At 45.8% G+C, this 26,497-nt stretch overlaps 1 protein-coding gene across 8 annotated transcripts in view; it reads right to left on the minus strand.

Annotated features, from left to right (window-relative positions):
• USP45 (ubiquitin specific peptidase 45) overlaps positions 1 to 26,497 on the minus strand; it is a 203,963-nt gene that overhangs the window by 38,108 nt on the left and 139,358 nt on the right. For 7 of the 8 annotated variants that reach the window (XM_030199155.1, XM_030199154.1, XM_030199151.1 and 4 more), the window contains exons 10-11: positions 20,403 to 20,484; positions 8,127 to 8,218 (exon numbers count right to left, since the gene is read on the minus strand). In XM_030199155.1, the coding sequence (XP_030055015.1) occupies positions 8,127 to 8,218; positions 20,403 to 20,484 (174 nt within the window). Of the gene's footprint in view, positions 1 to 8,126; positions 8,219 to 20,402; positions 20,485 to 26,497 lie in introns of those variants that run through there. The other variant, XR_003941673.1, reaches the window with a different exon arrangement.

Genomic DNA, 26,497 nt, shown 5'->3' on the forward strand with positions numbered 1-26,497 from the left:
GTGTCTGCCCCGCCCTCTCTGTAACACAGTCAGTGAAGGAAAACAGCAGAGCACGAAATCAAATCGCTGGCTCTGAAACAGTGAAGGACTCAGTGGGGGGAGGGGAGAGAGGCCAGAGGGCAGGGACACACACACTCCCACATGCACACAGAAGAAAACATTGCTAGCCCCGTTTCATTTGCATCAGAAACGGGGCTTTTTTACTAGTAATAAATAAATATAAAAAAATATAAAAAATATAAATATAAAAAAAACATTAAAAAATATATAGTATACAGAATTTTTCAAACAGGTTTTCTAATAAAAATATACTGTAAACAAAATCAAATTTTATAGCAGATCATCTAAACAAGTGGCGGATTTATTTTTAAAATATTCATATTCGGTATCATCCTATCTTTTACCCCTTTTGGATATATTTAGACGCAGGTGAGCTTGAATAATATTAATGACCACAACACTATCCTTTGTTCTGCTAATATTTAAAAAATTTTTTATATGTTATTATATTACATTGCAAAGCATCTACTTCACAAATGAAAAAAAACAGAAGGGAAACAAACATAATACAAAACATAGCACACTGAAGACAATTCTGATACCCCATAATGTCCACATAAAAGAGGAACAAAAGTGTAGAAAAGCCTTGAAGCGAGCACAAAAAAAAAAGGAAAAAGAAAACAAGATTCCACCTCTAAAATTAAAAACAGTAAATATTGCTGCCTCATAACTTAATTGGCAGCGCTTATATGCAGGGGCGTATCTGGAATCCGGCGGTAGGGGGGGCCAGAGCCAGAGAGGGGGGGTACATTTTTGCCTCCCTCCCCCCCCCCCGCCTCTCTCCACCCCCCTCCCCGCCGTCAACCCTCCCCCACTGCTTACTTTTGCTGGCGGGGGGCCCCAACCCCCGCCAGCCGAGGTCCGACCCGCAGTCTCCATATTTCGTCTTCCTCCGTGGCCATGCTACAAGGAAGTAACGCTGCAGTGCTGATTCGTTGAATCCAGTTCGGAGTCTGACGTCGCAGTGGGGGTTGGGGCCCCCCGCCAGCAAAAGTAAGCAGCGGGGGAGGGTTGACGGCGGGGAGGGGGGCCAGGGCGAAATCTGCGGGGGCCCAGGCCCCTGTGGCCCCCACGCAGATACGCCCCTGCTTATATGTATAGGTTTATAAAATGGCCAGTCTACATGTGGAAGCCACACCACTTAGATGTGGAAGTAGTCAATTTTGTGCCACTTATTTTTTCAATGTGCATACTTGTAAAAGTATAGTAACCAAACAACTCACCAATTACCTAAACAAATTCACAATACTATATGAATCACAGTCAGGATTTCGATCCAACCATAGCACTGAAACAGTGCTAACCACTCTCGTAACCAAATTTAAACAACTAATTGCAACTGGAAACAATGTACTACTCCTACAATTTGATATGTCCAGCGCGTACGACATGGTCAGCTACCAAATACTCTCGAACATCCTAGACTACTTCGGGATTGGAGGAAACATACTAAGATGGCTTAAAGGCTTCTTAACAGCAAGAACTTATCAAGTGATTTCAAACTCAAAAACGTCAACACCATGGAAACCTGAATGCGGAGTACTACAAGGATCACTGCTCTCACCAACCCTTTTTAACTTAATGATGACACCTTTAGTCAAATCGCTATCCAACCAAGGACTCAACCCGTACATCTATGCAGACGATGTCACGATATACATACCGTTCAAACAAGACATAACCGAAATCACAAATGAAATCACACACAGCCTCCAAATAATGAACTCATGGGCGGACGCATTCCAACTAAAGCTAAACGCAGAAAAAAACACAATGTCTCATCCTGTCCTCACAATACAACACAAACAAACCCAATACCATAAACACCCCAGACTACACCCTTCCGGTCTCAGAGCCCCTGAAAATTCTGGGAGTCACAACTGACCGAAATCTCACACTCGAAGACCATGCAAAAAATACAGCAAAGAAAATGTTCTACTCAATGGGGAAACTTAAAAGAATCAAACCTTTCTTCCCAAGGGAAGTATTCCGCAGCCTAGTACAATCAATGGTGCTAAGCCATCTAGACTACTGCAATGCCATTTATGCCGGATGCAAAGAACAAATCATTAAGAAGCTTCAAACCGCTCAAAACACAGCAGCCAGACTCATATTCGGAAAAGCGAAATACGAAAGCGCCAAATCCCTAAGAGAAAAACTACACTGGCTCCACCTAAAAGAACGAATTGAGTTCAAAGTTTGCACCCTGGTCCACAAAATCGTCTACGGGGAAGCCCCGACCTACATGTCAGACCTTACTGACTTGCCTATTAGGAACGCAAAAAGATCATCACGCACATTCTTCAATCTCCACTATCCTAACTGTAAAGGGCTAAAATATAAATCCACATACGCGACCAGTTTCTCATACATCTGCACGCAGCTATGGAATGCACTACCAAAGGCCATAAAATCTATTCCATATGCCTGGAATAGACTTCCTGAGCCGGTACGTCAAGCTCCATCTCTGGTCGTCTTTAAATCTAAGCTAAAAGCCCACCTTTTTGATGCTGCTTTTAACTCCTGACCCTTATTCACTTGTTCAGAACCCTTATTTTATCATCCTCACTTTAATATTCCCTTATCTCTTGTTTGTCCTGTTTGTCTGTCCTAATTAGATTGTAAGCTCTGTGGAGCAGGGACTGTCTCTTCATGTTCAAGTGTACAGCGCTGCGTATGTCTAGTAGCGCTTTATTTATTTATTTATTTATTTATTGCATTTGTATCCCACATTTTCCCACCTATTTGCGGGCTCAGTGTGGCTTACAATAAGACATGAATAATAGAAATACATTTGTTACGACTAAGTTATGGATTACATTGAACAGAGTTGTACGAGACATTCGAATATCAATGGGAGTATAACAATGGGACATCAACATAGAAACATTAGAAGGAGACAATGGGAAAAAAGGGCATTGAAAGTATCATGGTACATTGTTCCGTAGGTAGGTGAATGATTGACTGGATAAAGGGATGTGGGATCAGAAGTGGATGTGTATTGAGTTGGTGAACAGTGAGTGTGGTTTCTAAGTGTTTTGGCTTTTTCCGTAAGTTTGTTCAAACAGGTGAGTCTTTAGTAGTTTACGGAAGGAGGCTTGTTCGTTAGTCGTTCTTAGGTTGCGCGGTGGTGTATTCCAAGACTTCGTGCTCATGTAGGAAAAGGTTGACGCGTATATCGTCTTGTATTTCAACCCCTTGCAAGTTGGGTAGTGAAGGTTGAGGTGAGTTCGGGATGATCTTTTGGCGTTTCTGGGTGGTAGGTTTATTAAATCAGTCATGTACGCTGGGGCTTCACCGTAAATGATCTTATGGACTAGTGTGCAAATTTTAAAAGTAACGCGGTCTTTGAGTGGAAGCCAATGTAGTCTCTCGCGCAGTGGTTTTGCCCTTTCATATTTAGGTTTTCCGAGGATGAGCCTGGCTGCTGTGTTCTGGGCTGTTTGAAGTTTCTTCAGTATTTGCTCTTTGCAGCCTGCGTATAATGAGTTGCAGTAATCCAAGTGGCTGAGGACGAGGGATTGCACTAGGCTGCGGAAGACGAATCTTGGGAAGAATGGTCTTATCCTTTTCAATTTCCACATGCTGAAGAACATCTTCTTGGTTATGTTGTTTGCGTGGGTTTCAAGTGTTAGGTGGCGGTCGATAGTCACACCGAGGATTTTTAGCGTTTCTGAGATTGGAAGTTTTAGGTTCGGTGTGTTTATCACGTTGTATTCGGTTGTGTTGTATTGGGAGGTGAGTATCAGGCATTGGGTCTTTTCTGCATTTAGTTTCAGGCGGAATGCATCTGCCCATGTGTTCATGATATGTAGACTTTGATTGATTTCGTTGGAGATTTCTTTGGTGTCTTGTTTGAATGGGATGTATATTGTCACATCATCGGCGTATATATATGGGTTGAGGTTATGGCTTGATAGGAGTTTCGCTAGAGGGATCATCATTAGGTTAAATATGGTTGGTGAAAGAGGTGATCCTTGTGGGACTCCACATTCAGGTATCCATGCTTTGGACGTGGTTGAGTTTGATGTCACTTGATACGAACGCAGGGTTAAGAACCCCTTGAACCAGTTCAGGACACTTCCTCCGATGCCAAAGTATTCAAGTATGTGTAGTAGGATTTCATGGTCGACCATGTCAAAGGCGCTTGACATGTCAAATTGTAGGAGGAGTATATTGTTGCCGGTTGCAATTATTTGTTTGAATTTGGTCACAAGGGTGACTAATACTGTTTCTGTACTGTGATTCGAACGGAATCCTGATTGGGCATCATGCAGTATCGAGTGTTTGTCTAGATAGTTTGTGAGTTGTTTAGTTACCATGCCTTCGGTTATCTTGGTTATTAGTGGTATGGATGCTATTGGTCTGTAGTTCGTTATTTCGTTCGTGTTTTTCTTTGTATCTTTAGGAATTGGTGTGAGTAAGATTTTTCCTTTTTCTTTTGAGAAGAGTCCATTTTGTAACATGTAGTTTATGTGGTTTGTTAGGTTTACTATGAATTTTTGAGGAGCAGATTTCATGAGGCTATTCGGACATATGTCTAGTTTGCAGTTGGATTTGGCATATCTTTTGAGAGTTTTAGAGATGAGGTCTTCTGATAATAGTTCAAATTCGGTCCAGGTTCTGTCTGCTGGGTGTGTTCCTTCTTCTGGATCTAGGCAGTCTAGGAGAGTGGTGTATTCTATAGGGCTGGCAGGTGTTTTGTGTCGCAATAGTGTAATTTTCTCCTTGAAGTATTTCGCAAGGTTGTCGACACTTGGTATATCTTTGCTGTTGTTTGTAACAGGTGTGGTGTCTAACAGTTTGTTCACGAGGTTGAAGAGTTTATGTGTGTCTTTGTAGTTTGGTCCTATTAGTGTTTTATAGTGTAGTATTTTTGTCTGTTTGATGGTGTATTTATATTTTCTCCGAAGTTGTTTCCAGTCGTTTAGTGTTTGTTCGTCTTTCTTTTTGTTCCATGTTCGTTCAAGTCTCCTGACTTGTGTTTTCAGTTTTTTCAGTTCTTCGGTGAACCATGGATTTGCATTTTTCCTGTGTGATGTTCTGGTTTGGACTGGGGCGATTTTGTTTAGTGTTGTTGTGCTTATATCGTCCCATTCTTGGAGGAATTGGATGGTGTTGGCGTTTATGGTCCATTCGCTCTGGTAAATCTGTTGCCAGAATGTTGTGGGGTCTATTTTTCCTCTTGTTGTGTAGGTTTTTTGTTCATGTTTGTTGATTGTGTTTAGTTGTGTTTTTCGCCAGTAAAGAGTGACATTTGCTTTATGGTGGTCTGACCATAGTGTAGGTGTCCATCTTGTGTTAGTAAGTGTGATAGTTGAGTCCGGTTCGAATCTGTTTGTTATGATATCTATCGTGTGTCCTTTTTTGTGGGTTGGTTGTAAGTTGGGTGTTTGCAGGTCCCAGAGTTTTAAGAATTCTTTGAGTTCCCGTGTACTTGTTAGTGTGTCGTTTTCTAGGTGTAGGTTGATGTCGCCTAGTATGAGGATGTTTGAGGCTGATACGCAGGTATTCGAGATGAAATCCATGAGTTGTGTTTGGGTGTCTTGCCATTTTCCTGGTGGCCTGTAGAATAGGATTGTGTTAAGGTGTCCTATTAGGCTTGGATGGCTGATTCTGGTCGATGCAATTTCAAGTTGTGGTGAGGTAGATTCGCCTGTGATTGTGATGGTGAATTCAGGTTTGTATATTATCGCTATTCCGCCTCCTCTTTTTTTTCCATTTCTTGTCCAGTGCGTGATTTTGTATTCTGGTGGGCACGCTTGTAAGATGGCTGGGTCTGTGGGACTGTGGAACCAGGTTTCTGTGATAAATAAGAGGTCTAATTTGTCTGTGATGATCCAATCTAGTATGTCTACTGAGTTTCTTACTGCTGATCTTGCATTGATGTATCCTAGTTGGATTGGGTGATGTGGTTCCATGGTGGGGTTTGATGTGTTTATTTTTATTAATTGTCTGTTTCTTCGGTGGTTGAGATTACTGTTGTCATTATTTTCCTTGTTTTGCCGGTGGTGTGCATATCTGGGGTTTATTCCAGTTGGTTGGTTATTGTGTCTTTGATTTGGTAGGTTGTTTAAATATTGTGCGTAGGATTGGTGATATGTAGTTGGGTTGTGATGATTGTTGTTTTGGGTGTGCATTGTGTGTGTGTGAGTGTTGTGCGTATTGTGGGTGGTGGGGTTGTTGCTGTCGAGGTTGTGGGTTGTGTTAGCGTGTAAGAATATAGTAAGTATGATGAGACTCTGGATGGTTATGAGTGTGTTGCTGGTGTTCATGTCTATGTGTTGGGCGCTGAGATAGTTAGGCGTCTGGTTTACATTTGAGTGATTCAGTTTACAATTGCATTTGAGCTTGGCTACAATTCAAGCAAGTTAGTGCTAACATTGTCAGTTGAGCTTAGCAATAATTAGGTTAAAGCTAACATTTGAGCGATTCAAAGTTTACAATTGTATTTGAGCTTGGCTACAATTCAAGCGAGATAGTGCTAACGTTTTCAGTTAGGCTTAGCAACAGTTTAGTTTAAAGCTGGCAGCGGTTCAGTGCTAGGCATGCGCAGTAGTGCTTATAATTGTATTTAATTATAGCAACAATTTAATTTAGAGCTTGGCATCGGATTATTGCTGGGCAAGCCTGCACTGAAAGTTTGGCAACAATTCTTTATTAGGCAAATGAGGTAATATTTGCATTTGCATTAATCTTAACGGGAGTTTGATTTAAAGCATGGCAACAGTGGCTTTCAGTAAAAGTAAGCATAGCAAAACAGGATAAAGCGAGGATTTTTAAATTATGTTAAAGCTAAGCAGTGCATGCATGCAGTTAAAATGAGCAGGTATTTTATACTCAGTTCGGCCACAGCAGGTAGATCTTGTTCGGGCGGTTGACCCTCACAGTCGGTTTTGATTGTCAGCAGTCGTCCTTGGCGGCCCGAGCGGCGATCAGTAGCACGGTCGTTTGGTCAAAGGAGAGCTCGACCTGTTCCCCGCGATCCTCTGAGCTCGTTCCTGCGTCTCGATCAGTCTTCGGCGTTGCGTGGCCTCAGGTCGCCGGTTGATCATCTGTTTGCGTTGGGCTCGGTGGGTCAGGTCGTGCGGTCCCACTGGATTCAGCAGGGTCAGCTCTACGGCGAATCAGGCTCTGCAGCTCCGTTGCTCTGCGTTCGGCGGCGTCCTTTTCGGCAGATCACTCGGAGCCGCCTGGTCAGCCTCGGCTTGCTTGTTGTCTTCCCGCTGTTGGTCGTTCCTCGAATTGATAAGTAGTAGTAGTAGTAAAAACAACGCAAGACCTAACCATCTTCCGAAGACTACTGAAAACAGATCTTTTCAAGAAGGCATACCATAAACATTCATCTTAAATACTAAATAATATTATACACGATCTATACAAAACCGAACTCTTATCACATGACTGATTAACCTCTTTGCTATTAATGATCAAGCACAACCACTTTAAACCTTATTTCGAATAGGGTCTCTCTATAGTTGATGACCTAATGTATGCTACAATCCAATTTATTACTCAGGAACCTTCATGCAATACCATAATGTATTCTTCTTTACCATGTATGTATGCACATGATATATATATATATATATATACACACCATGATTTATTCCATATATGTTATGTTCCATGTATGTTACCATGTATGCATGCACCTTAACGCAATACCATTTGTAATTCTGTTACCCGGAAATGGCAACTGCCACTACGGCAAATGTAAGCCACACTGAGCCTGCAAATTGGTGGGAAAATATGGGATACAAATGCTACAAATAAATAATAAAATAATAAATAATAAAATCCCTGCTCCCACTGCACATGTAGGGAAATACAGGTTCACTCCTGCAAATTCTTATACATATTTTACAAAATGCAGAGCCTTTGCAAAATTATCACCAGAATTGATTATGTCCTGAACTGACATCTCAAGTCCTATTTTAACATTTATCTAAAATGGGCATTAAAGTATACTAGCAAACATTACAGACTAAAAACATAACATGTAGACAATGTGAAGGGGGGGGGGGAAGCAGCCACCGGGTGAGTGGTTCATACACAATACTCACATGTTCACATTCCTCACACATGACAGTACTGGTCAGTTCGCCAACAAAGATTCTCTCAATGAAGTTCATTTTCACACCCTCTCTTCCATAGGCTGAAAAAGAAATTGCATTTCTTTACAAAAGAAAGCCAAGGGAAGGTTGGATTCTTTGCAGGCTGAAACATGAACCAGAAGAAACAGCAAAACCTTTTCCCTATCTTTCTAAATTGGCTTGAGCATTATTCTAATTCTTCTTCAGATGCCTCTCTTTTTAATGGGTTGCATCCTCCAAGGTTTTATTTGGGTACCATGCTCTTCTCTATGTGGCTCTGGTCTTCTGATCTCTGCATTTCTTCTTGTGGATGATAAACAAATCATATCTCCTCCCCTTCCTTTGCCTCTTCTCACTTGATTTCTTGCCTCTCCTAATTTTCACCCTGGATGGTTCACCCTGTCTTCCTATGAAATCATCTTAGATTTTGTTTTCTCTTTGAATCAGACACACACACACATTATATATATATATATACTAGCCGTTGAGCCCGTGTAAACGGGCTCATTTTGGAATGGGGGGGTTCCGAGGCCCCCCCCCCCGAGGTCGCTGCTGCTCCGCCCCCCTCCCCGGCCCGAGCACTGTCTGTTATTGAATTTACATCGCACCACGCAGACGGCACATCAGCAAAGCTGCCATCGGGACGGCCTTCCTTCTCTGCCTGTGTCCCGCCCTCGTGTGACGTAACGCGGCGAGGGCGGGACACAGGCAGAGAAGGAAGCCCGTCCCGAAGGCAGCTTTGCTGATGTGCCTGCTGCGTCTGCGTGGTGCGATGTAAGTTCAATAAGAAAGACAGTGCTCGGGCCAGGTGGAGGGGCGGCGACTCCGGGTGGGGGGAGTGGTAGCAGTGACCTCGGGGGGGGGGGGGAGGGCGGAGCGGTTGCGAGTACGTCTGCGGCATGCACAGTAGAGACTTCCCGCTCTGTCCCGCCCCCCCCCTCATCACGTATTGATGCAGGGGCGGGGCAGAGAGGGAAGTCTCTACTGCGCATTTGCGAGTGAGTACGACACTCGCCTTTTATATGTTTCATATATATACCGTATTTTTCGGACTATAAGACGCACCGGACCATAAGACGCACCTAGGTTTTAGAGGAGGGAAATAGGAAAAAAATTTCCCTTCTCTAAAACCTAGGTGCTCCGGTGCGTCTTGTCCGAGTTCGGGATCGCCCTCCCCCCGAGTTCGGGATCCTCACGTCACGCGATGTTCCCTGGTGGTCTGGTGACGTCGGGGCAGGAAAGAGCCCCCTCTTTCCTGCCCAGCGCGCTGCTCTCCGAGTCTCCGTCCTCCTGTATGCTGCCTGACGGTCTCGGCGAGATTCAAAATGGCCGCAGAGACGTCAATTCTCGGCGGCCATTTTGAATTTCGCCGAGACAGTCAGTTAGGCAGCATACAGGAGGACGGAGAGCAGCGCGCTGGGCAGGAAAGAGGGGGCTCTTTCCTGCCCCGACGTCACTAGACCACCAGGGAACATCGCGTGACGTGAGTAGGGGAGAGCGATCCCGAACTCGGGGGGAGGGCGATCCCGAACTCGGAATTCGCTACCTTCGGACTATAAGACGCACCCCCCATTTTCCTCCCAAATTTGGGGGGAAAAAAGTGCGTCTTATAGTCCGAAAAATACGGTATATATATAAAAGTAGATGAAAAACAACAAAGCAGTGGAATACATATCAGTTCAGTTGGAAGTAGCAGATAAATGGAACTAGATTTTGGAACTACTAGTGTGTATGATATATTTACATACACTTTTGATAGTTTATACCCCTGACGCAGCCTGAGGGCGAAACGTGGCCACGTCGGGTATTGTTCCAATAAATACATTTGATTCCACTGCTTTGTTGTTTTTCATCTACTGTTTTGTAAGCAGTTGTGTGCCTTTTTGTTTTTTTTGTTTGATATATATAAAAGTTACAACCCTAAAGATCCTCCCTCGCATCTATGTAAACATTTCATGATCTCTACTCTAGTATGTTTATATGTATCAGTTTCTCTAATGTGATCCCATTTTAGAAGCTGAAAATTCACATGTCCCAGATGATGACCACAGCAAATCTCTGCTGCTGTTTTCCTCCACATGCTTGTGTGTTGCAGTGAGAGTTGAAATGCAAGTGAGGTGTATGAGTGAATTTCAAGTGTAAGTACAGGCTAGCACAAATTTTTCACTAAACCGGAAAATTTTTTTTTTTGGATGTAGCATCTTATCAAACGATCAGCCTTCATGGACTGCACTCCATAACCTTCCAAGTAGTAGGATCACAATGGTGGAATGCATTTCCCCTCGAACGACACAAGGCAGGATCACTGTTAATGTTTCGGAAGCAACTAAAAATATCTCTCTTACAAAGGTCGTCTCATAAATTTTTTTTTTTAAATTAAAAGTGATGTTATAATCTGTTTTAAGTCATTTGATGCATATATGAAAAAAGTTATTTAATGTTTTGTTATGTGCTATATTTTGTTTCTGATTATATGTGATCGTTCTCTGGGAAAATATGACTAAAGTCTAGTGACTTTATTCATGTTTTCCCAGAGAGGGTCACAAATGTTTTTGGTATTGTGCACGTTTAATTGTAATCTACAGAGAACTGTGGCTTAAATGTTTTTGGTATTGTGTATGTTTAATTGTAATCCACCGAGAACTGTGGCTTGTGCAGAACAGAAATGTCAAAAAAAGTAAGTTGGTAGGTAAGGTGGTAGGGGGGGATTGTAGGTAGTCAGGTGAATAAAAAATGGAGTACAGATGGAATGAAGGGTAGGCGAGTGGGGTGTCTGGGGTGTTTCACTGTCTGCCCCTTGCAGTCTTTGGTCCCTCAGGTTCTCTTTCCTCTGCACCATATCCCCCCTTCCCAGCTCCTACCTCAGTGTTAGCATGTAACACTCCACCACACTGTTGTGTTGTCCAGCCTGAAAGGCAGTGCATCCAGAAATGAAATTAAACTAAATAAAAATGTTCTCTTTTGTGGCCACTGAAAAGTAAACTCAAAAAATCTTTTTGTTCAGAAAAGGAGTGGAGGAGTGGCCTAGTGGTTAGGGTGGTGGACTTTGGTCCTGGGGAACTGAGTTCAATTCCCACTTCAGGCACAGGCAGCTCCTTGTGACTCTGGGCAAGTCACTTAACCCACCATTGCCCCATGTAAGCCGCATTGAGCCTACCATGAGTGGGAAAGAGCGAGGTACAAATGTAACAAAAATAAAATAGATACTATTGGAGATTATACATGGAATGTTGCTACTATTGGAGATTCTACATGGAACGTTGCTATTCCACTAGCAACATTCCATGTAGAAGCCTGCGCGGCCACATTGGTGATCTGTAAGGGCTGACTTCTACATGGAATGTTGCTAGTGGAATAGCAACATTCCATGTAGAATCTCAAATAGTAGCAACAGTGGAGGAGTGGCCTAGTGGTTAGGGTGGTGGACTTTGGTCCTGGGGAACTGAGGAACTGAGTTCGATTCCCACTTCAGGCACAGGCAGCTCCTTGTGACTCTGGGCAAGTCACTTAACCCTCCATTGCCCCATGTAAGCCGCATTGAGCCTGCCATGAGTGGGAAAGCGTGGGGTACAAATGTAACAAAAAAAAAAATGAGAACAGCACTCTACTGCTGTGCTTGCTTTCCTACTGATATTCTTTTAAATGTCAACTGCAAGTAACAGCAACTTCCCAGGCCTTTCCATGAATCTGTATAAGCAAAATGCTGTTGAAAGTTTAAATGCGTACTATGGTATGACTAAAGGAAGCAATTTCTCATTTGTACTAGGCCTGAGCTGAATTTGCTACCATATTTGTCCACTAGATGGCACTAGTATATCAAGCAAATCCTCTATGTGAGGGAGAGGGTACATGAGAAGAACAGACTGGCTGCAGAAACTCCCCTTCTAGGGTTAATGTCTCCAAATGGGTTTTATGCATCAGAAAATTAAATATAGAAATTAACCGAGAAAACTATCAAGCACCAAAATAATCAGTTTGTGCTCACAGAAAGGGTTTTGAGTTACAATGCGTACACAGAATATTAAACAAAAACCTCATGATGGTGCTCAAATTTTCTACCACATCTACCAGCTAACGAGGAACCATTATCATCATCAGTTTCAAGCAGAGGGGGAAAAAAAAAGGAAGAGTTGCAAAAAATTCCCAATGGGAGAAAAACAGCTATTGATAAATATCAAAAATAGGGCAGTGGGGCACTCAATAATCTCAAATCAACAAACCCCACTAGGCAAATTGATACGGTCAAATTCTTATCAGCAAAAAGTCACATCAATTAGTGTACACTGTGAGTGTTAAAGCAAATCAAAACAACTGTCAAAAATCTCAACAAAGGAGGAAAGGGAAATGGGACTTGATATACTGCCTTTCTGAGGTTTTTGCAACTACATTCAAAGCGGTTTACATATATTCAGGTACTTATTTTGTACCAGGGGCAATGGAGGGTTAAGTGACTTGCCCAGAGTCACAAGGAGCTGCAGTGGGAATCAAACTCGGTTCCCCAGGATCAAAGTCCACTGCACGAACCACTAGGCTACTCCTCCACTCAAAGAGGAAAAAGCCTTAGAACCCCATCAGGAGCTTAAGTCTCTAGCTCAAAGACTAGAAAGGATAGTTAAATCATAGGCTGAAAAAAAAGCCTCCTTCCTACCAGGGTACTTCACACACACACAAAAAAAAATTTAATTTAATGAATTATTTTTAACGTTCCATAAAAACACTTTATAGAGTCTTATGCAGAGACATGGACTGTACAAAATGAGTTATCTTGGTCCCACCGATGGTGGCCAGCGTTTCGCTTGGAGCTGCATCAGGGTGGGGACAGGATCAAAAATCAGTGTTAGTTTAAACACCAATTTGCTACATGTCTTCGCAAAGCCTATGACGTAACTACCCTTTCTAGTCTTTGAGCTAGAGATTTAAGCTCCTGACAGGGTTCTGAGGCTTTTTCCTCCCTTGTTGAGATTTTTTGACATTTGTTCTGATTTGCTTTAACACTCACAGTGTACACTAATTGGTTTGACTTTTTACTGATAAGAATTTGACCATTGCCTAGTGGGGGTTTGTTGATTTGGGTTTAGAAAAACAGCTATTCCCTAGAAAACCCTACTCCTTCTAAAGACCCAAAATTGTAATCACAAAAGCCTTTCGTAACACTCAAACCCAAAAAATGTTTCAAAAATCATTCCAAAAACACCGAGCACGATATTATATATCAAATCTTATGTAGCAAACACTTATCTTTTTCCACCCTGCCACTTAGTTTCCACTTGATCGCTTTAGTAACTGCAAATCAGAAAAGTGCACAGGTCACCCAACAAGGGGCCTTATTTCGTTTAGCTGCATCAGAAGGTACTCCTTTGGAACTTTCACTCGAAAACTGAAGCAAACAGTACCCAAAATAGCTACCGAGACTTAAAAGACGCCAACACATTCAGACCAATTAGCACACAGTTTGAAGATTTAAAGGAACCCTAAAAAAGGCATGACATTCAATCGAAGTATTCAGCCCATTAGGTTTCACAGTATTCAAATGATGTATCCAGGGTTGCTCCCTTCTCCTTAACATTTTTAAAATGTTGACACCTGTGATAATTAAATGCAACCGGTCAGTCACCATGTATCTCAATTGATTAAAAGTATGCTGGAACTGAACACAATGTTTAACAAATTGGGCTTTCCATCTTGCTTTTCCTTACAGGTGTTCGATAATCCTCATGTTAAACTGACAAGACGTTTAACCCACGTAGAGTATCTCATAAGGGCAATTAATAATGTAAACTACATTCGTAGACTCACAAGTAGTCAATTATTTCAAATATATCATCTGAATACCTGAGAAAGAAGAACCTTCAATAGTCTGTTCACAAAAAGCATTTTTCACATTTAAAATGTCCTTTCTCAGCCTCCAAATGTGTGGTCCATACGTCAGATTTACGTAGCTTGTCAGCCAAATTAGCATTACACGCATAAGACACCATACATCTCTGCTGGGCAAAAACATTATGAATCGATAACAGTGCCCAATGTCTTCTAATATCGCAGCCAGTTCGTTAGACGGTTTAGTGTATTTTAATATCCACACAAACTCATTCTCTCGGGCATTCCCGAAGTTAGCAGGTTCAAGTAATAACTTCCGATTAAAAAAGCTCTCTTATAAGCATTCTTAACTGTGTGTACAGGATACCCCGATCACTAAATTTGCCAGCCAAATCTCTTGCAGATTTCTCTAGTATAAAACCACATACGCTTCCACCTTTTCCAACTCTGCTGCCCATCTCGTCTTCCGACAGGGTCGCTTTACTCATACTACCCCTCTCCTCAAGTCGCTTCACTGGCTCCCTATCCGTTTTCGCATCCTGTTCAAACTTCTTCTACTAACCTATAAATGTACTCACTCTGCAGCTCCCCAGTATCTCTCCACACTCGTCCTTCCCTACACCCCTTCCTGTGCACTCCGCTCCATGAATAAATCCTTTTATCTGTTCCCTTCTCCGCTACTGCCAACTCCAGACTTTGCGCCTTCTGTCTCGCTGCACCCTACGCCTGGAATAAACTTCCTGAGCCCCTACGTCTTGCCCCATCCTTGGCCACCTTTAAATCTAGACTGAAAGCCCACCTCTTTAACATTGCTTTTGACTCGTAACCACTCGCCTCCACCTACCCTCCTCTCTTCCTTCCCATTCACATTAATTGATTTGATTTGCTTACTTTATTTATTTTTTGTCTATTAGGTTGTAAGCTCTTTGAGCAGGGACTGTCTTTCTTCTATGTTTGTGCAGCGCTGCGTACGCCTTGTAGCGCTATAGAAATGCTAAATAGTAGTAGTCTCTTGTAATCAGAGGTGATATTGTGATGTCATAATGCCTCAGGCCACCAATAAGAGCCAACCTCATCAGTGATGTCACAATGGCTTGATTGTCCTATACTTGGCTTACTTTTATTACATAGCTCTTTGAGCAGGGACTGTCTTTCTTCTATGTTTATACAGCGCTGCATACGCCTTGTAGCGCTATAGAAATGCTAAATAGTAGTAGTAGTAGTACATCAGCACTCATTTGTGGAATGCACCGTATAAATCTGTAAAAACGGTTCAAGATCATCTGACTTTCAGGATGATTTGGGCAAGCTACTTATTTGGGCAAGCTTACCCTAAAGATCCAGTCCTGCATCCGTGATTCCTCGTCTACAAATCCTATAAAGATTTTGTGAACTCAATTCTTACCCCCGTAACTTTATGCCATCCATATCACTTTCACTTTATTGTACTTTACTGTTTGTTTCCTAAATGTTGTAAGCAACATTGAGCCTGCCAGTGGTGGGAAACTGTGGGGGTATAAATGATATAAAATAAATAAATAAATAAATAAATAAATAAAATAAAATTGTTGTTGAGACCCACAGATCTGATGAAAGCATAAGAACTGGGAGAACGGTAGACTATTCCTTATATGATGCAGATGCATACTTTCATATCTCAAGAGGGTACTTCTATCAGTAGGCTTAGTACAAACACTAGGACCAAGTCCTTCACTTCTGCTCACTTGTACATCCAGAAAACTTCCGAAGGATGGCATGTACACTCAAACTTAATAGTCGAATGACGGCCATTAAGTTCTTCTACAAACTCAAGCTTGCCTAACAAAGTAACATAGTAGATGACGGCAGAAAAAGACCTGCACGGTCCATCCAGTCTGCCCAACAAGATAAATTCATATGTGCTACTTTTTATTTGTACCTGTCCTCTTCAGGGCACAGACCGTATAAGTCTGCCCAGCACTATCCCCGCCTCCCACCACCAGCTCTGGCACAGACCGTATAAGTCTGCCCAGCACTATCTCCGCCTCCCAACCACCAGCCCCGCCTCCCACCACTGGCTCTGGCACAAACCGTATAAGTCTGCCCAGCACTATCCCCACCTAAACTCGGCTAAGCACCCAAGGATACATTCTTTCTGAACAGGATTCCTTAATGTTTATCCCAAGCATGTTTGAATTCTGTTACTGTTTTCATCTCCACCGCCTCCCACGGGAGGGCATTCCAAGTATCCACCACTCTCTCCGTGAAAAAGTACTTCCTGACATTTTTCCTGAGTCTGCCCCCCTTCAATCTCATTTCATGTCCTCTCGTTCTACCGCCTTCGCATCTCTGGAAAAGATCCGTTTGCGGATTAATACCTTTCAAATATTTGAACATCTGTATCATATCACCCCTGTTTCTCCTTTCCTCCATATCAGAAAAATATTATTGATATACCGAAACCAGCAATGGACTTGTTGATAATGTGAAGACTTGTACACAAACAGGCATCCAAATTCAGCCATAAATAAATTGGCAATATAGGGGGCATTCTTAACTGTACGAACAGTTAAGAATGCTTATAAGAGAGCTCTTTTTAATAACTGGATTATTCTTTCAACCTGCTAACTTCAGGAATGCCCAAGATAATTTTAATCAATTGATATACACGGTGATTGACTAGTTGCATTTAACTATGAGAGGTGGCGACATTTAAAAAAAATGTTAAGGAGAAGGGAGCAGAGCTGGATACATCATTTGAATACTGTGGAACCCAATGGGCTGAATACTTCAACTGAATGGCATGCCTTTTTTTTTTTAGAGTCCTTTTAAATCTTCAAACTATATGCTGATTGGTCTGAATGTGATGGCGTCTTTTAAGTCTCGGTAGCCACCTTGGATCCTGCTTGCTTCAGTTTTCGAGTAAAAGTCCTAAAGAAGTACATCAATGATGCAGCTAAGTGAAAGAAGGTCCCTTTTTGGGGGTTTGTGACCTGTGCACTTTTCTGATTTGCATTTACTGAAGCGATCAAGTGGAGACGGAGTGGCACGGTGGAAAAAGATAAGTGCTTGCTACATAAGATTTGTTACATACCGTGTTTCCCCGAATATAAGACACTGCCTTATATTAATTTTTGCGCCCAAAAAGGCGCTAGGTCTTATTTTCAGGGGATGTCTTAATATTTCGGGGAAACACGGTTGGCCCGCCCACCTTCCCTCCGTCGCTCCTGCAACTACCGGTAACCCCCCACCCGAGGTCGCCCCCCCACCCGAGATGGCGCTCCCACCCGAAGTCGCCGGACCCCGCCCCCCTCCGTCGCTCAGAAACTAACCTGAACTTAAGCCTCCTTTCACTTTCCTTCCAGTTTGCAGGAGCAGCAGGGCAGGGCAGGCCTCTCCTTCCTTCCGAGCCCCACCCTCGCCTGACGTTACGTTACGTCAGGCGAGGGCGGGACACGGAAGGAAGGAGTGGCCTGCCCTCCTACTGCTGCTGCTTGCTGCAAACTGGAAGGAAAGTGAAAGGAGGCTTAAGTTCAGATTAGTTTCTGAGCGACGGAGGGGGGTGGGGTCCGGCGACTTCGGGTGGGGGCGCCATCTCCGGTGGGGGGGGGGGGCGACCTCCGGTGGGGGATTAGTTTCAGAGCGACGGAGGGGGGCCCGGCGATCTCAGGGGGGGGGGGACCCTACTTACCGGGAAAAACAAAACTTTGCTAGGCCTTACTTTCGGGGGAGGCCTTATATTTTCTAAGGGCACCAAAAACCTCGGTAGGTCTTATTTTATGGGGATGCCCTATTTTCAGGGAAACACGGTAATATCGTGCACAGTCTTTTTGGAACAATTTTTGAAATGATTTGTGAAACTTTTTGTTTTTGGGTGTTATAAAAGGCTTTTGTTTTTACATTTTTGGGTCTTTATTAGAAGGAGCAGGTTTTTATAGGAATAGCCATTTTTCTACCAATGGGTTTTTTGTTTTTTTTTGCAACTCTTCTTTTTTTTTTTCTGCTGTGATAAAATCACCTCCAGGATAGTTGGGTTAAGGCAGTTTCAGTCTGAAATACAAGTCCCAGAAGACATTGCAGGCAAGGAGCCAGAGGGGGAGATGAAGAACCCGGACTGGACTCCTAGCTGCAATCGGGGAAGACATGGGTGTAAGCTGGCAGGTTGTGTAGAGTGGCTGCCACTAGGCGGAAAGAGAGTTAGGAAACCCTGTGTGCAGGAGCTCATCATTGGTCTCATTAGTCTAATGCTTAACTCAGCTGGTTTGGGTGTGAGGAAGCTAATGGAAGGAAAATGATTGGTGGTGGTAGCTGAAGCCAGGGATTGATTAGGCAGGTGGGAAGGAGTCCCAGCGGTGGAGTTCAGTTCAGGAGAGAGAAGCAGTTGCAGGCTGAAAACCCTTGGGTGAGAGGAAGTCCCAAAAGTATTGAATTCACTGTGAAGCTGAGGCAGGGGAAAACCCTTGGGTAGAAGGAGTCCCTAAAATATTGAACTCTCCTGAAGGTAGAGAGGATAGAAGGTAGAAACTACTACTTGGTGACTGAACTGTGATGATGAACTGAAAGAACTGTTTGTCTTGGGAATTGAATTACTGTTTATTGGGCACTGGATAAAGAGCCCAGACTGGAGCCTGTAAGCCTGTATTGAATCCTGGTATGTGCTATGCTGCTGTGGGAACTGTGTACTAGAAATCTGCATGGAATAAAAGATCTTTAGATTGAAGTTACTGGTGGACATCTGTTTCTTCATTGTACCGGGAGCCTGTGGCTAGAGGAGATTGTTCTATCCTTGGCTGCACAAGAGAGGTACCTGTTTACACTGCTGCTTGAAACTGATGATAATAATGGGTCCTCCTTAGCTGGTGGATGCAGGGCCGTGCCTAGGGCCTCCGGCGCCCCCCCCCCCTTTGGCACCACGCCGCCGCCGCCGCTCCCCCCCATTGGCACTGCGCCGCTCCCCCCCCCCCGAAAACGATCGCTACACTGCCCGCCCTCTTCTCCCCAGATCCTTTTCCTTTTTTTTTTTGTTTAAATTTACCTCTGTCCGGCGGCGTAGCGTCAGTGAGAAGGAGGCGGCGCTCCCCCACCCCGACGTGTCTACTAGTCTTCTTCCCTTCGCTAAGTGTCCCACCTTCTTCTGACATCATTTCTGACGTCAGAAGGCGGAACACAGCGAAGGGAAGACTAGTAGACACGTCGGGGCGGGGGAGCGTCGCCTCCTTCTCCCTGACGCTACACCGCCGGATAGAGGTAAATTTAAACAAAAAAAAAAGGAAAAGGATCTGGGGAGAAGAGGGCGAGGTAAGCATGGTGCGGCGGGGCGCCCCCCCAGAGGATGGCGCCCTCCTGCCATGCTTACCTCACTTACCGTGTTGGCACGGCCCTGGGTGGATGCAGCAGAAGGTTTGAGCACCACCGTGATACTTTGAGGTTTCATTTTATTTAATATTGTGTGTATTCATTGTAACCCCTTTCTATGAACACAAACTGATTACTTTGGAACTTGTTTTGTGCATATCATGACAGGAATGTCAGGGTATGCCAGAGATTATCTTAATTTGTCAGATCCAGTGATAATGCTCATCTCAACATTTGTATAATACCAAAACGCCACCTACTAGAATGCAAAGTGTGTAATATTTACCAGCAATATCTCAGGGTGTGCTTGGAAATTCTTTTCGCACCATCTGTGGAGTCTCCTCCAGTCACTGCCTTCCACCAGCCAGAATGCCACCGAACCAACAGATTGTGGTTATGTGCCACAGAACACAGGAAGTATTGACATTCTTAGAAATGTACTCTCCCTTGTTTTTACTGTATTTTGAACAATAGTGCTGAAACCCTTTGAGAAGCATACACCAACATTTTCAGATTCTCTCTCTCCTAAATATAACTAGAAACACTCATCATGATAAAGGGCATGGGATGGCTTCCCTATAAGGAAAGGCTAAAACAGCTAGGGCTCTTTAGCTTGGAGAAGAGATGGCCGAGGGGAAATATGATAGAGATCTATAAAATAATGAGTGGAGTGGAATGGGGAGACATGAATTGCTTATTTACTGTTTCAAAAATACTAGAATTAGGGGGCATGCAATAAAGCTACTAAGTAGTAAATTTAAAACAAACCAGAGAAAATATTTCTTCACTCAATGTGTAATTAAACTCTGAAATTTGCTGCCAGAGAACATGGTAAAAGCAGTTAGCTTAACAGGGTTTAGAAAAGGTTTGGGTAACTTTTTAAAAGTCCATAAATCATTATTAAGATGAACTTGGGAAACTCCACCACTTATTTCTAGGATAAGCTGTACAAAAATCTGTTTTACTGTTCTGGGATCTTGCAGATACTTGTGACCTGGATTGGCCATTGTTGGAAACAGGATACTGGGCCTGAAGGACCTTCAGTCTATCCCAGTATGGTAATGCTTATGTTCTTATGGCCAAAAGACTGCTTACCTTTGACTTTTCTTTTGGTTTCTTCATCTGCCGTCTTAGTGGTTGGGTTATTGAAGGCTCTTAAGATGCCAGATTGGATACGCTGTAACACAAACCAATACACATTGGTCATTATGTAAACCTCACCTAACAGTGATATAGTAAGGAAAGATGGTGTCTGGCATCCACCCCCCCCCCCCTCGGTGATGGGGGGAGGGGTCTCTTAACTGCACTACCTCCAACCCCACAACCTTTTAAATAGGGTTACCATATGTCCAGTTTTACATGGACAAGTCCTCTTTTTGAGGACACTGCGGGGCACCTGGCCGGGTTTTGCCAGCCTGCCAGTTTGGCTGGGTTTGCGGGCGGGCTGGCGGACAGGCAGATGGGCCACAGGGTGTCCTATCCTCCCCTCCTTTATCTTATTATCGTGCACTGGCGGTCTAGTGGCCTCTTCGGGGCACAAAAGAGCCCCCTCTTTTCTGTCTGGCGTGGCTGCAGATCTCTTGCTCCCGGCGCCACTTCAAAATGGCTGCTGAGAGTTCAAGTAGCGGCCTCTTGAGACTTTGGCAGAAGTCTTACAAGGTCACTGCTTGAACTCTCTGCAGCCAGTTTGAAGTCGCGCCGGGAGCAAGGGATCTGCAGCAGCACTGGGCAGGAAAGAGAGTGCTCTTTCCTGCCCCAAAGAGGTCACTAGACCACCAGGGCACTACGATAAGGTACATGAGGGGAGGGGATGTGAATGGAGTCATGTGGGTAGAGGGAGGCTGGAAAAAAGATTGGGGAGGAGATATGCATGGGGGGAGAGGGAGGGAATCTGGTTTTTAGGGGCGGGGGGAGGGTTCAAGGTAACACTGCGGTGCAGGGGGTATGGCTGAATTATATTTTGTGTCCTTTTTTTCTCACAGCAAATATGGTAACCCTACTTTTAAATCCTTCTGTTCTTCACCAACACTGAGCAGGGGACTCCTATCTGCTCTTCACACCAGCTCGAGCCTTCCCTCTGACATAATTAAGGAGATTTGATTAACAGGAGATGATGTGACGTCACAAGGCTGAAGCCACTCCACCAAAGGAGATTTTCATTCTCCCGAATGCAGCTACCACCATCTTGATACACCCAAAACAATGTAATATGGTGACAAGCCCACCTATGAGCTTCAGGCCAGATAATTGACCAAGCCCGTCGTCTCCTGTTAATCAAACTTCCTTGGACATAACTTCCTGGTCCCACGAACAGGAAGTTACATCAGAGGGATGGCTTGGGGCCAGTATGAACAGCAGGTAGGAGTCCCTGCTTGCTGATGGCAAAGAATAGGATTTCAAAAGCACCAGGGGTGGGGGTGGGAGTGCAATTAAGAAACACTCCATGGCCGGGGGGGGGGGGGGGGGTAGGTGGGAGAGGAGAGATTCCGGGAGTCTTCAGCTGGCGGGGCTTCAGGAACCCCACCAGCCATATCGCTGCTGTGCTGTTGATGGGTGGCCTGCCCCCCTTACTATGTTACTGCCACCTAAAAACACAAATCAGCTTATTTTCAAAAGAGAAAGACGCCCATATTTCAACCCAAATCGTGAGATGGGCGCCTTTCTCTCATGGGCGCCCAAATTGGTATAATCGAAGGTAAAATTATGTATAATCATACCTGATAATTTTCTTTCCATTAATCATAGCTGATCAATCCATAGACTGGTGGGTTGTGTCCATCTACCAGCAGGTGGAGATAGAGAGCAAACTTTTGCCTCCCTATATGTGGTCATGTGCTGCCGGAAACTCCTCAGTATGTCGATATCAAAGCTCCATCCGCAGGACTCAGCACTTAGAGAATTACACCCACGAAGGGACACTCTGCCCAGCTCACCACCGCCGAAACGGGGGAGGGGAATTAACCCAGCTCATCCCCACACAAGTGGGGGAGGGGAATCCGTCCAGCTCATCCCCGCGGAGCGGGGGAGGGACACCACACCCGCCGATGCGGGGGGATCTGGCTTATCCTGCAACCGCAACCGCGGGAGGAGCTGACTGACCCTAACACCGCCGAAGCGGGAGGGGTACAAAGCTGCCCTACAGCCGCACGAAGCGGGAGGGAGTGCCGGCAGAATTTATGTCTCAATCCAGCCCCGTAAAACGGAGGGGAGAGGAATGCAGCAGCTCACTGTAACACAAACTCGTCTCAACTCTTGAAGAATCCAAGTGAAAGAAGAACTTGAACACGAAGTCCTCCTGAAGTAACTGAAGGCTAAACTTGAACCTAAAATTCAACCAGAATATAAACAGTACAGATATCTGGGAGGGGCTATGGATTGATCAGCTATGATTAATGGAAAGAAAATTATCAGGTATGATTATACATAATTTTACCTTCCATATCATCAAGCTGATCAATCCATAGACTGGTGGGATGTACCGAAGCAGTACTCACCCAGGGCGGGACATAGAAATCCCTGACCTCAACACTGAAGCTCCAAACCGGGCCTCCGCCCGTGCAGCCCCAGTCAAACGGTAATGCTTGGAGAATGTATGAGCCGAAGCCCACGTTGCCGCCTTGCATATCTCTTCCAAGGAGACGGATCCGGCCTCTGCCATCGAGGCCGCCTGAGCTCTCGTGGAGTGAGCCTTCAGCTGGATAGGCGGCACCTTCCCCGCGGCCACATAAGCCGCTGCAATGGCTTCCTTGACCCACCTTGCCACTGTAGGCTTAGCAGCCTGCAGACCCTTACGAGGACCTGCAAACAGGACAAACAGATGATCCGATTTCCGGAAATCATTGGTCACTTCCAAGTATCTGATGATGACTCGTCTCACATCCAGATATTCAAGAGCGGAGTACTCCTCTGGGTAGTCCTCCCTACGAAAGGAAGGGAGACAGAGCTGCTGATTCACATAGAAGCGAGAACCAAACTTGGGCAGGAAGGCAGGCACTGTGCGAATAGTCACTCCTGCCTCAGTGAACTGCAGAAAAGGCTCTCGACATGAGAGCGCCTGGAGCTCGGAAACTCTTCTGGCTGAAGTGATAGCCACCAAAAAGACTGCTTTCAACGTCAGGTCTTTCAGAGATGCCCTCGACAAGGGTTCCAAAGGCGGCTTCTGCAATGCTCTTAGCACCAGGTTGAGATTCCACGCAGGCACCACTGAGTGCAGAGGAGGGCGCAGGTGATTAACTCCCTTGAGAAAGCGCACCACATCTGGCTGCGAAGCCAGGGAAGCACCCTTCAGGCGGCCCCTGAAGCAAGCCAGAGCCGCTACCTGGACTTTAAGGGAACTGAGCGACAGGCCTTTCTCCAGACCTTCTTGCAGGAACGCCAACACTGAAGAAATTGGAGCAGTGAAGGGAGAAAGTGAGCCTGCTTCACACCATGCTGCAAAGATACGCCAAACCCTGGCGTAAGCAGTAGAAGTAGAGCGCTTCCTCGCTCTCAGCATAGTGGCGATGACCTTGTCCGAGAAGCCCTTCTTCCTCAGACGCTGCCGCTCAATAGCCAGGCCGTAAGACCAAAGGGAGAGGGATCCTCCATCACCACGGGACCCTGATGTAACAGGCCCTGCTCCACTGACAGCCGCAGAGGATCGTCGACTGAGAGCCTGAACAAGTCCGCATACCAGGGACGTCTGGGCCAATCCGGACCCACCAGGATTACCCTGCCGGGATGCTTTGCCACCCGGTCTAGCACCCTGCCCAACATGGGCCAGGGCGGGAACACATAGAGGAGCTCTTGTGTCGGCCACTGTTGGAGAAGAGCATCTACTCCCAGGGATCGAGGGTCCCGTCCTCTGCTGAAAAAGCGCGGCACTTGGCCATTGGCCGATGACGCCATCAGATCTAGGCTCGGCTGGCCCCAGCGCTTCGTGATGTCCAAGAACGCCTGAGCAGATAGTTGCCACTCTCCGGGCTCCAAGGTATGGCGACTGAGAAAGTCCGCCTTGACATTCATGACTCCGGCAATGTGGGCCGCTGAAAGCTGCTCCAGGTTCGCTTCCGCCCACTGGCAAAGACTCATAGCCTCCTGGCTAGAGGGGCGCTCTTGGTACCTCCCTGGCGGTTGATATAGGCCACAGCCGTGGCATTGTCCGACAGGACCCGTACAGGCTTCAACACCAGTACCGGGATGAACTCCAATAACACCAACCGAATGGCTCTGAGTTCCAGGAGGTTGATAGACCACTTGCCTCTGCAGGAGACTAGAGCCCCTGCGCTGTCCTTCCCAAGCAGTGGGCTCCCCAGCCCATCAAAGAGGCGTCTGTCGTGACGACAATCCACTCCGGGGTCACCAGAGGCAATCCTGCAGACAACTTGTCTGTCTGCGTCCACCAGCTCAGCGCCTTGCGCACTGCTGGGTCCTCGGGAAGGCGCACAGCATAATCCTCCGACATCGGAGTCCAGCGCAGCAGCAGAGATAGCTGTAGTGGTCTCATATGAGCCCTGGCCCAGGGCACTACTTCCATCGTGGCCGTCATAGAGCCCAACAGCTGCACGTAGTCCCAAGCCCAAAAGGAGAGGCTACTAGGAACTAGTCCACCTGAGCCTGAAGCTTGACAATCCGATTGTCTGGCAGGAACACTCTGCCCACTTGGGTGTCGAATCGAACTCCCAGATACACCAGGGACTGAGTCGGGCGCAGCTGGCTCTTCTTCCAGTTGATGATCCATCCCAGGGAGCTCAAAAGAGCAACTACCCGGTCCATAGCTTTGCCGCACTCTGCAGAAGAGGGGGCTCGGATCAACCAGTCGTCCAGATAAGGATGGACTTGTACTCCTTCCTTTAGCAGGAAGGCCGCTATGACCCCCATTACTTTGGAAAAGGTCCGCGGAGCAGTAGCCAACCCGAAAGGGAGGGCTCTGAACTGGAAGTGTCGTCTCAGGACTGTAAAACGCAGAAAGCGTTGGAGAGGAGGCCAGATGGGAATATGCAGGTACGCTTCCTTGATGTCCAAGGAAGCCAAGAACTCTCCTGCCTTCACTGCCGCTATAACAGAGCGGAGAGTCTCCATGCGAAAGTGCCTCACTTTCCAGGCCCGATTGACCCCTTGAGGTCGAGGATAGGCCGGACAGAACCTCCTTTCTTTGGAACCACAAAGTAAATGGAGTAACGTCCCTTGCCAATCTGATTTTTTGGCACCGGAACGACCGCACCCAGGCGGATCAGGTTGTCCAAGGTCTGCTGCACTACCACAGCTTGACCGGAGACTTGCAGGGAGAGAGTACAAACCCGTCTCTTAAGGGTTGGCAGAACTCTAGCTTGTAGCCGTCTCTGATGACTTCCAGCACCCACGCGTCTGAAGTTATAGTGGTCCACTCGCCCAGAAACGAGGACAGCCGTCCTCCAATCTGCACTGGGGCGTGGACCAAGGCCCCGTCATTGGGTACGAGACCCTGGGGGAGGACCGGAGGGAGCACCTCCGGGACGGCGGTCTCTGCGAAAGGAATGCTGCTTGGGGAGAAATTCCTCTTGAAGGAAGAGGGGGCAGAGGAACCCGACTTGCCCGGGCGGTACCGATGGGCTTCCTGCAACCATCCTCTGGAGGTATCGGGACGAGTACTAACCCGAGCCCTGACCTCTGGTAATTTCTTGCCCTTAGACGTGCCGAGATCGGTCACGATTTTGTCCAGCTCGACCCCAAAGAGCAGCTTGCCTTTAAAAGGCAATCTAGCCAGGCGGGATTTAGAGGCGTGGTCAGCAGACCAATGTTTCAGCCAAAGCCACTGCCGCGCAGAGACTGTCTGAGCCATGCCTTTAGCTGAGGCTCTCCAGACATCATACAGCAAGTCTGCCAAATAGGCTAAGCCCGATTCCAGGGCCGGCCAATCAGCCCTCAAGGAATGATCCGAGGGGGAAGCCCGCTGCACCATAGTCCGGCACGCCCTGGCCACATAGGAGCCGCAAACTGAGGCCTGCAAACTTAAAGCAGCTGCCTCAAAGGACGACCTTAAGGCCGCCTCCAATCTTCTGACTTGGGCGTCCTTTAGGGCCGTGCCACCTTCCACCGGCAACGCCGTTTTCTTAGTCACCGCAGTGATTAAAGAATCCACGGTAGGCCACAGATAGGCCTCACGTTCACTCACAGCCAAAGGATAGAGGCGGGACATAGCCCTAGCCACTTTAAGGCTCGTTTCCGGGACA

This window comes from Microcaecilia unicolor, chromosome 3, assembly GCF_901765095.1.
Source record: "Microcaecilia unicolor chromosome 3, aMicUni1.1, whole genome shotgun sequence".
Classification (NCBI taxonomy): Eukaryota; Metazoa; Chordata; class Amphibia; order Gymnophiona; family Siphonopidae; genus Microcaecilia; species Microcaecilia unicolor.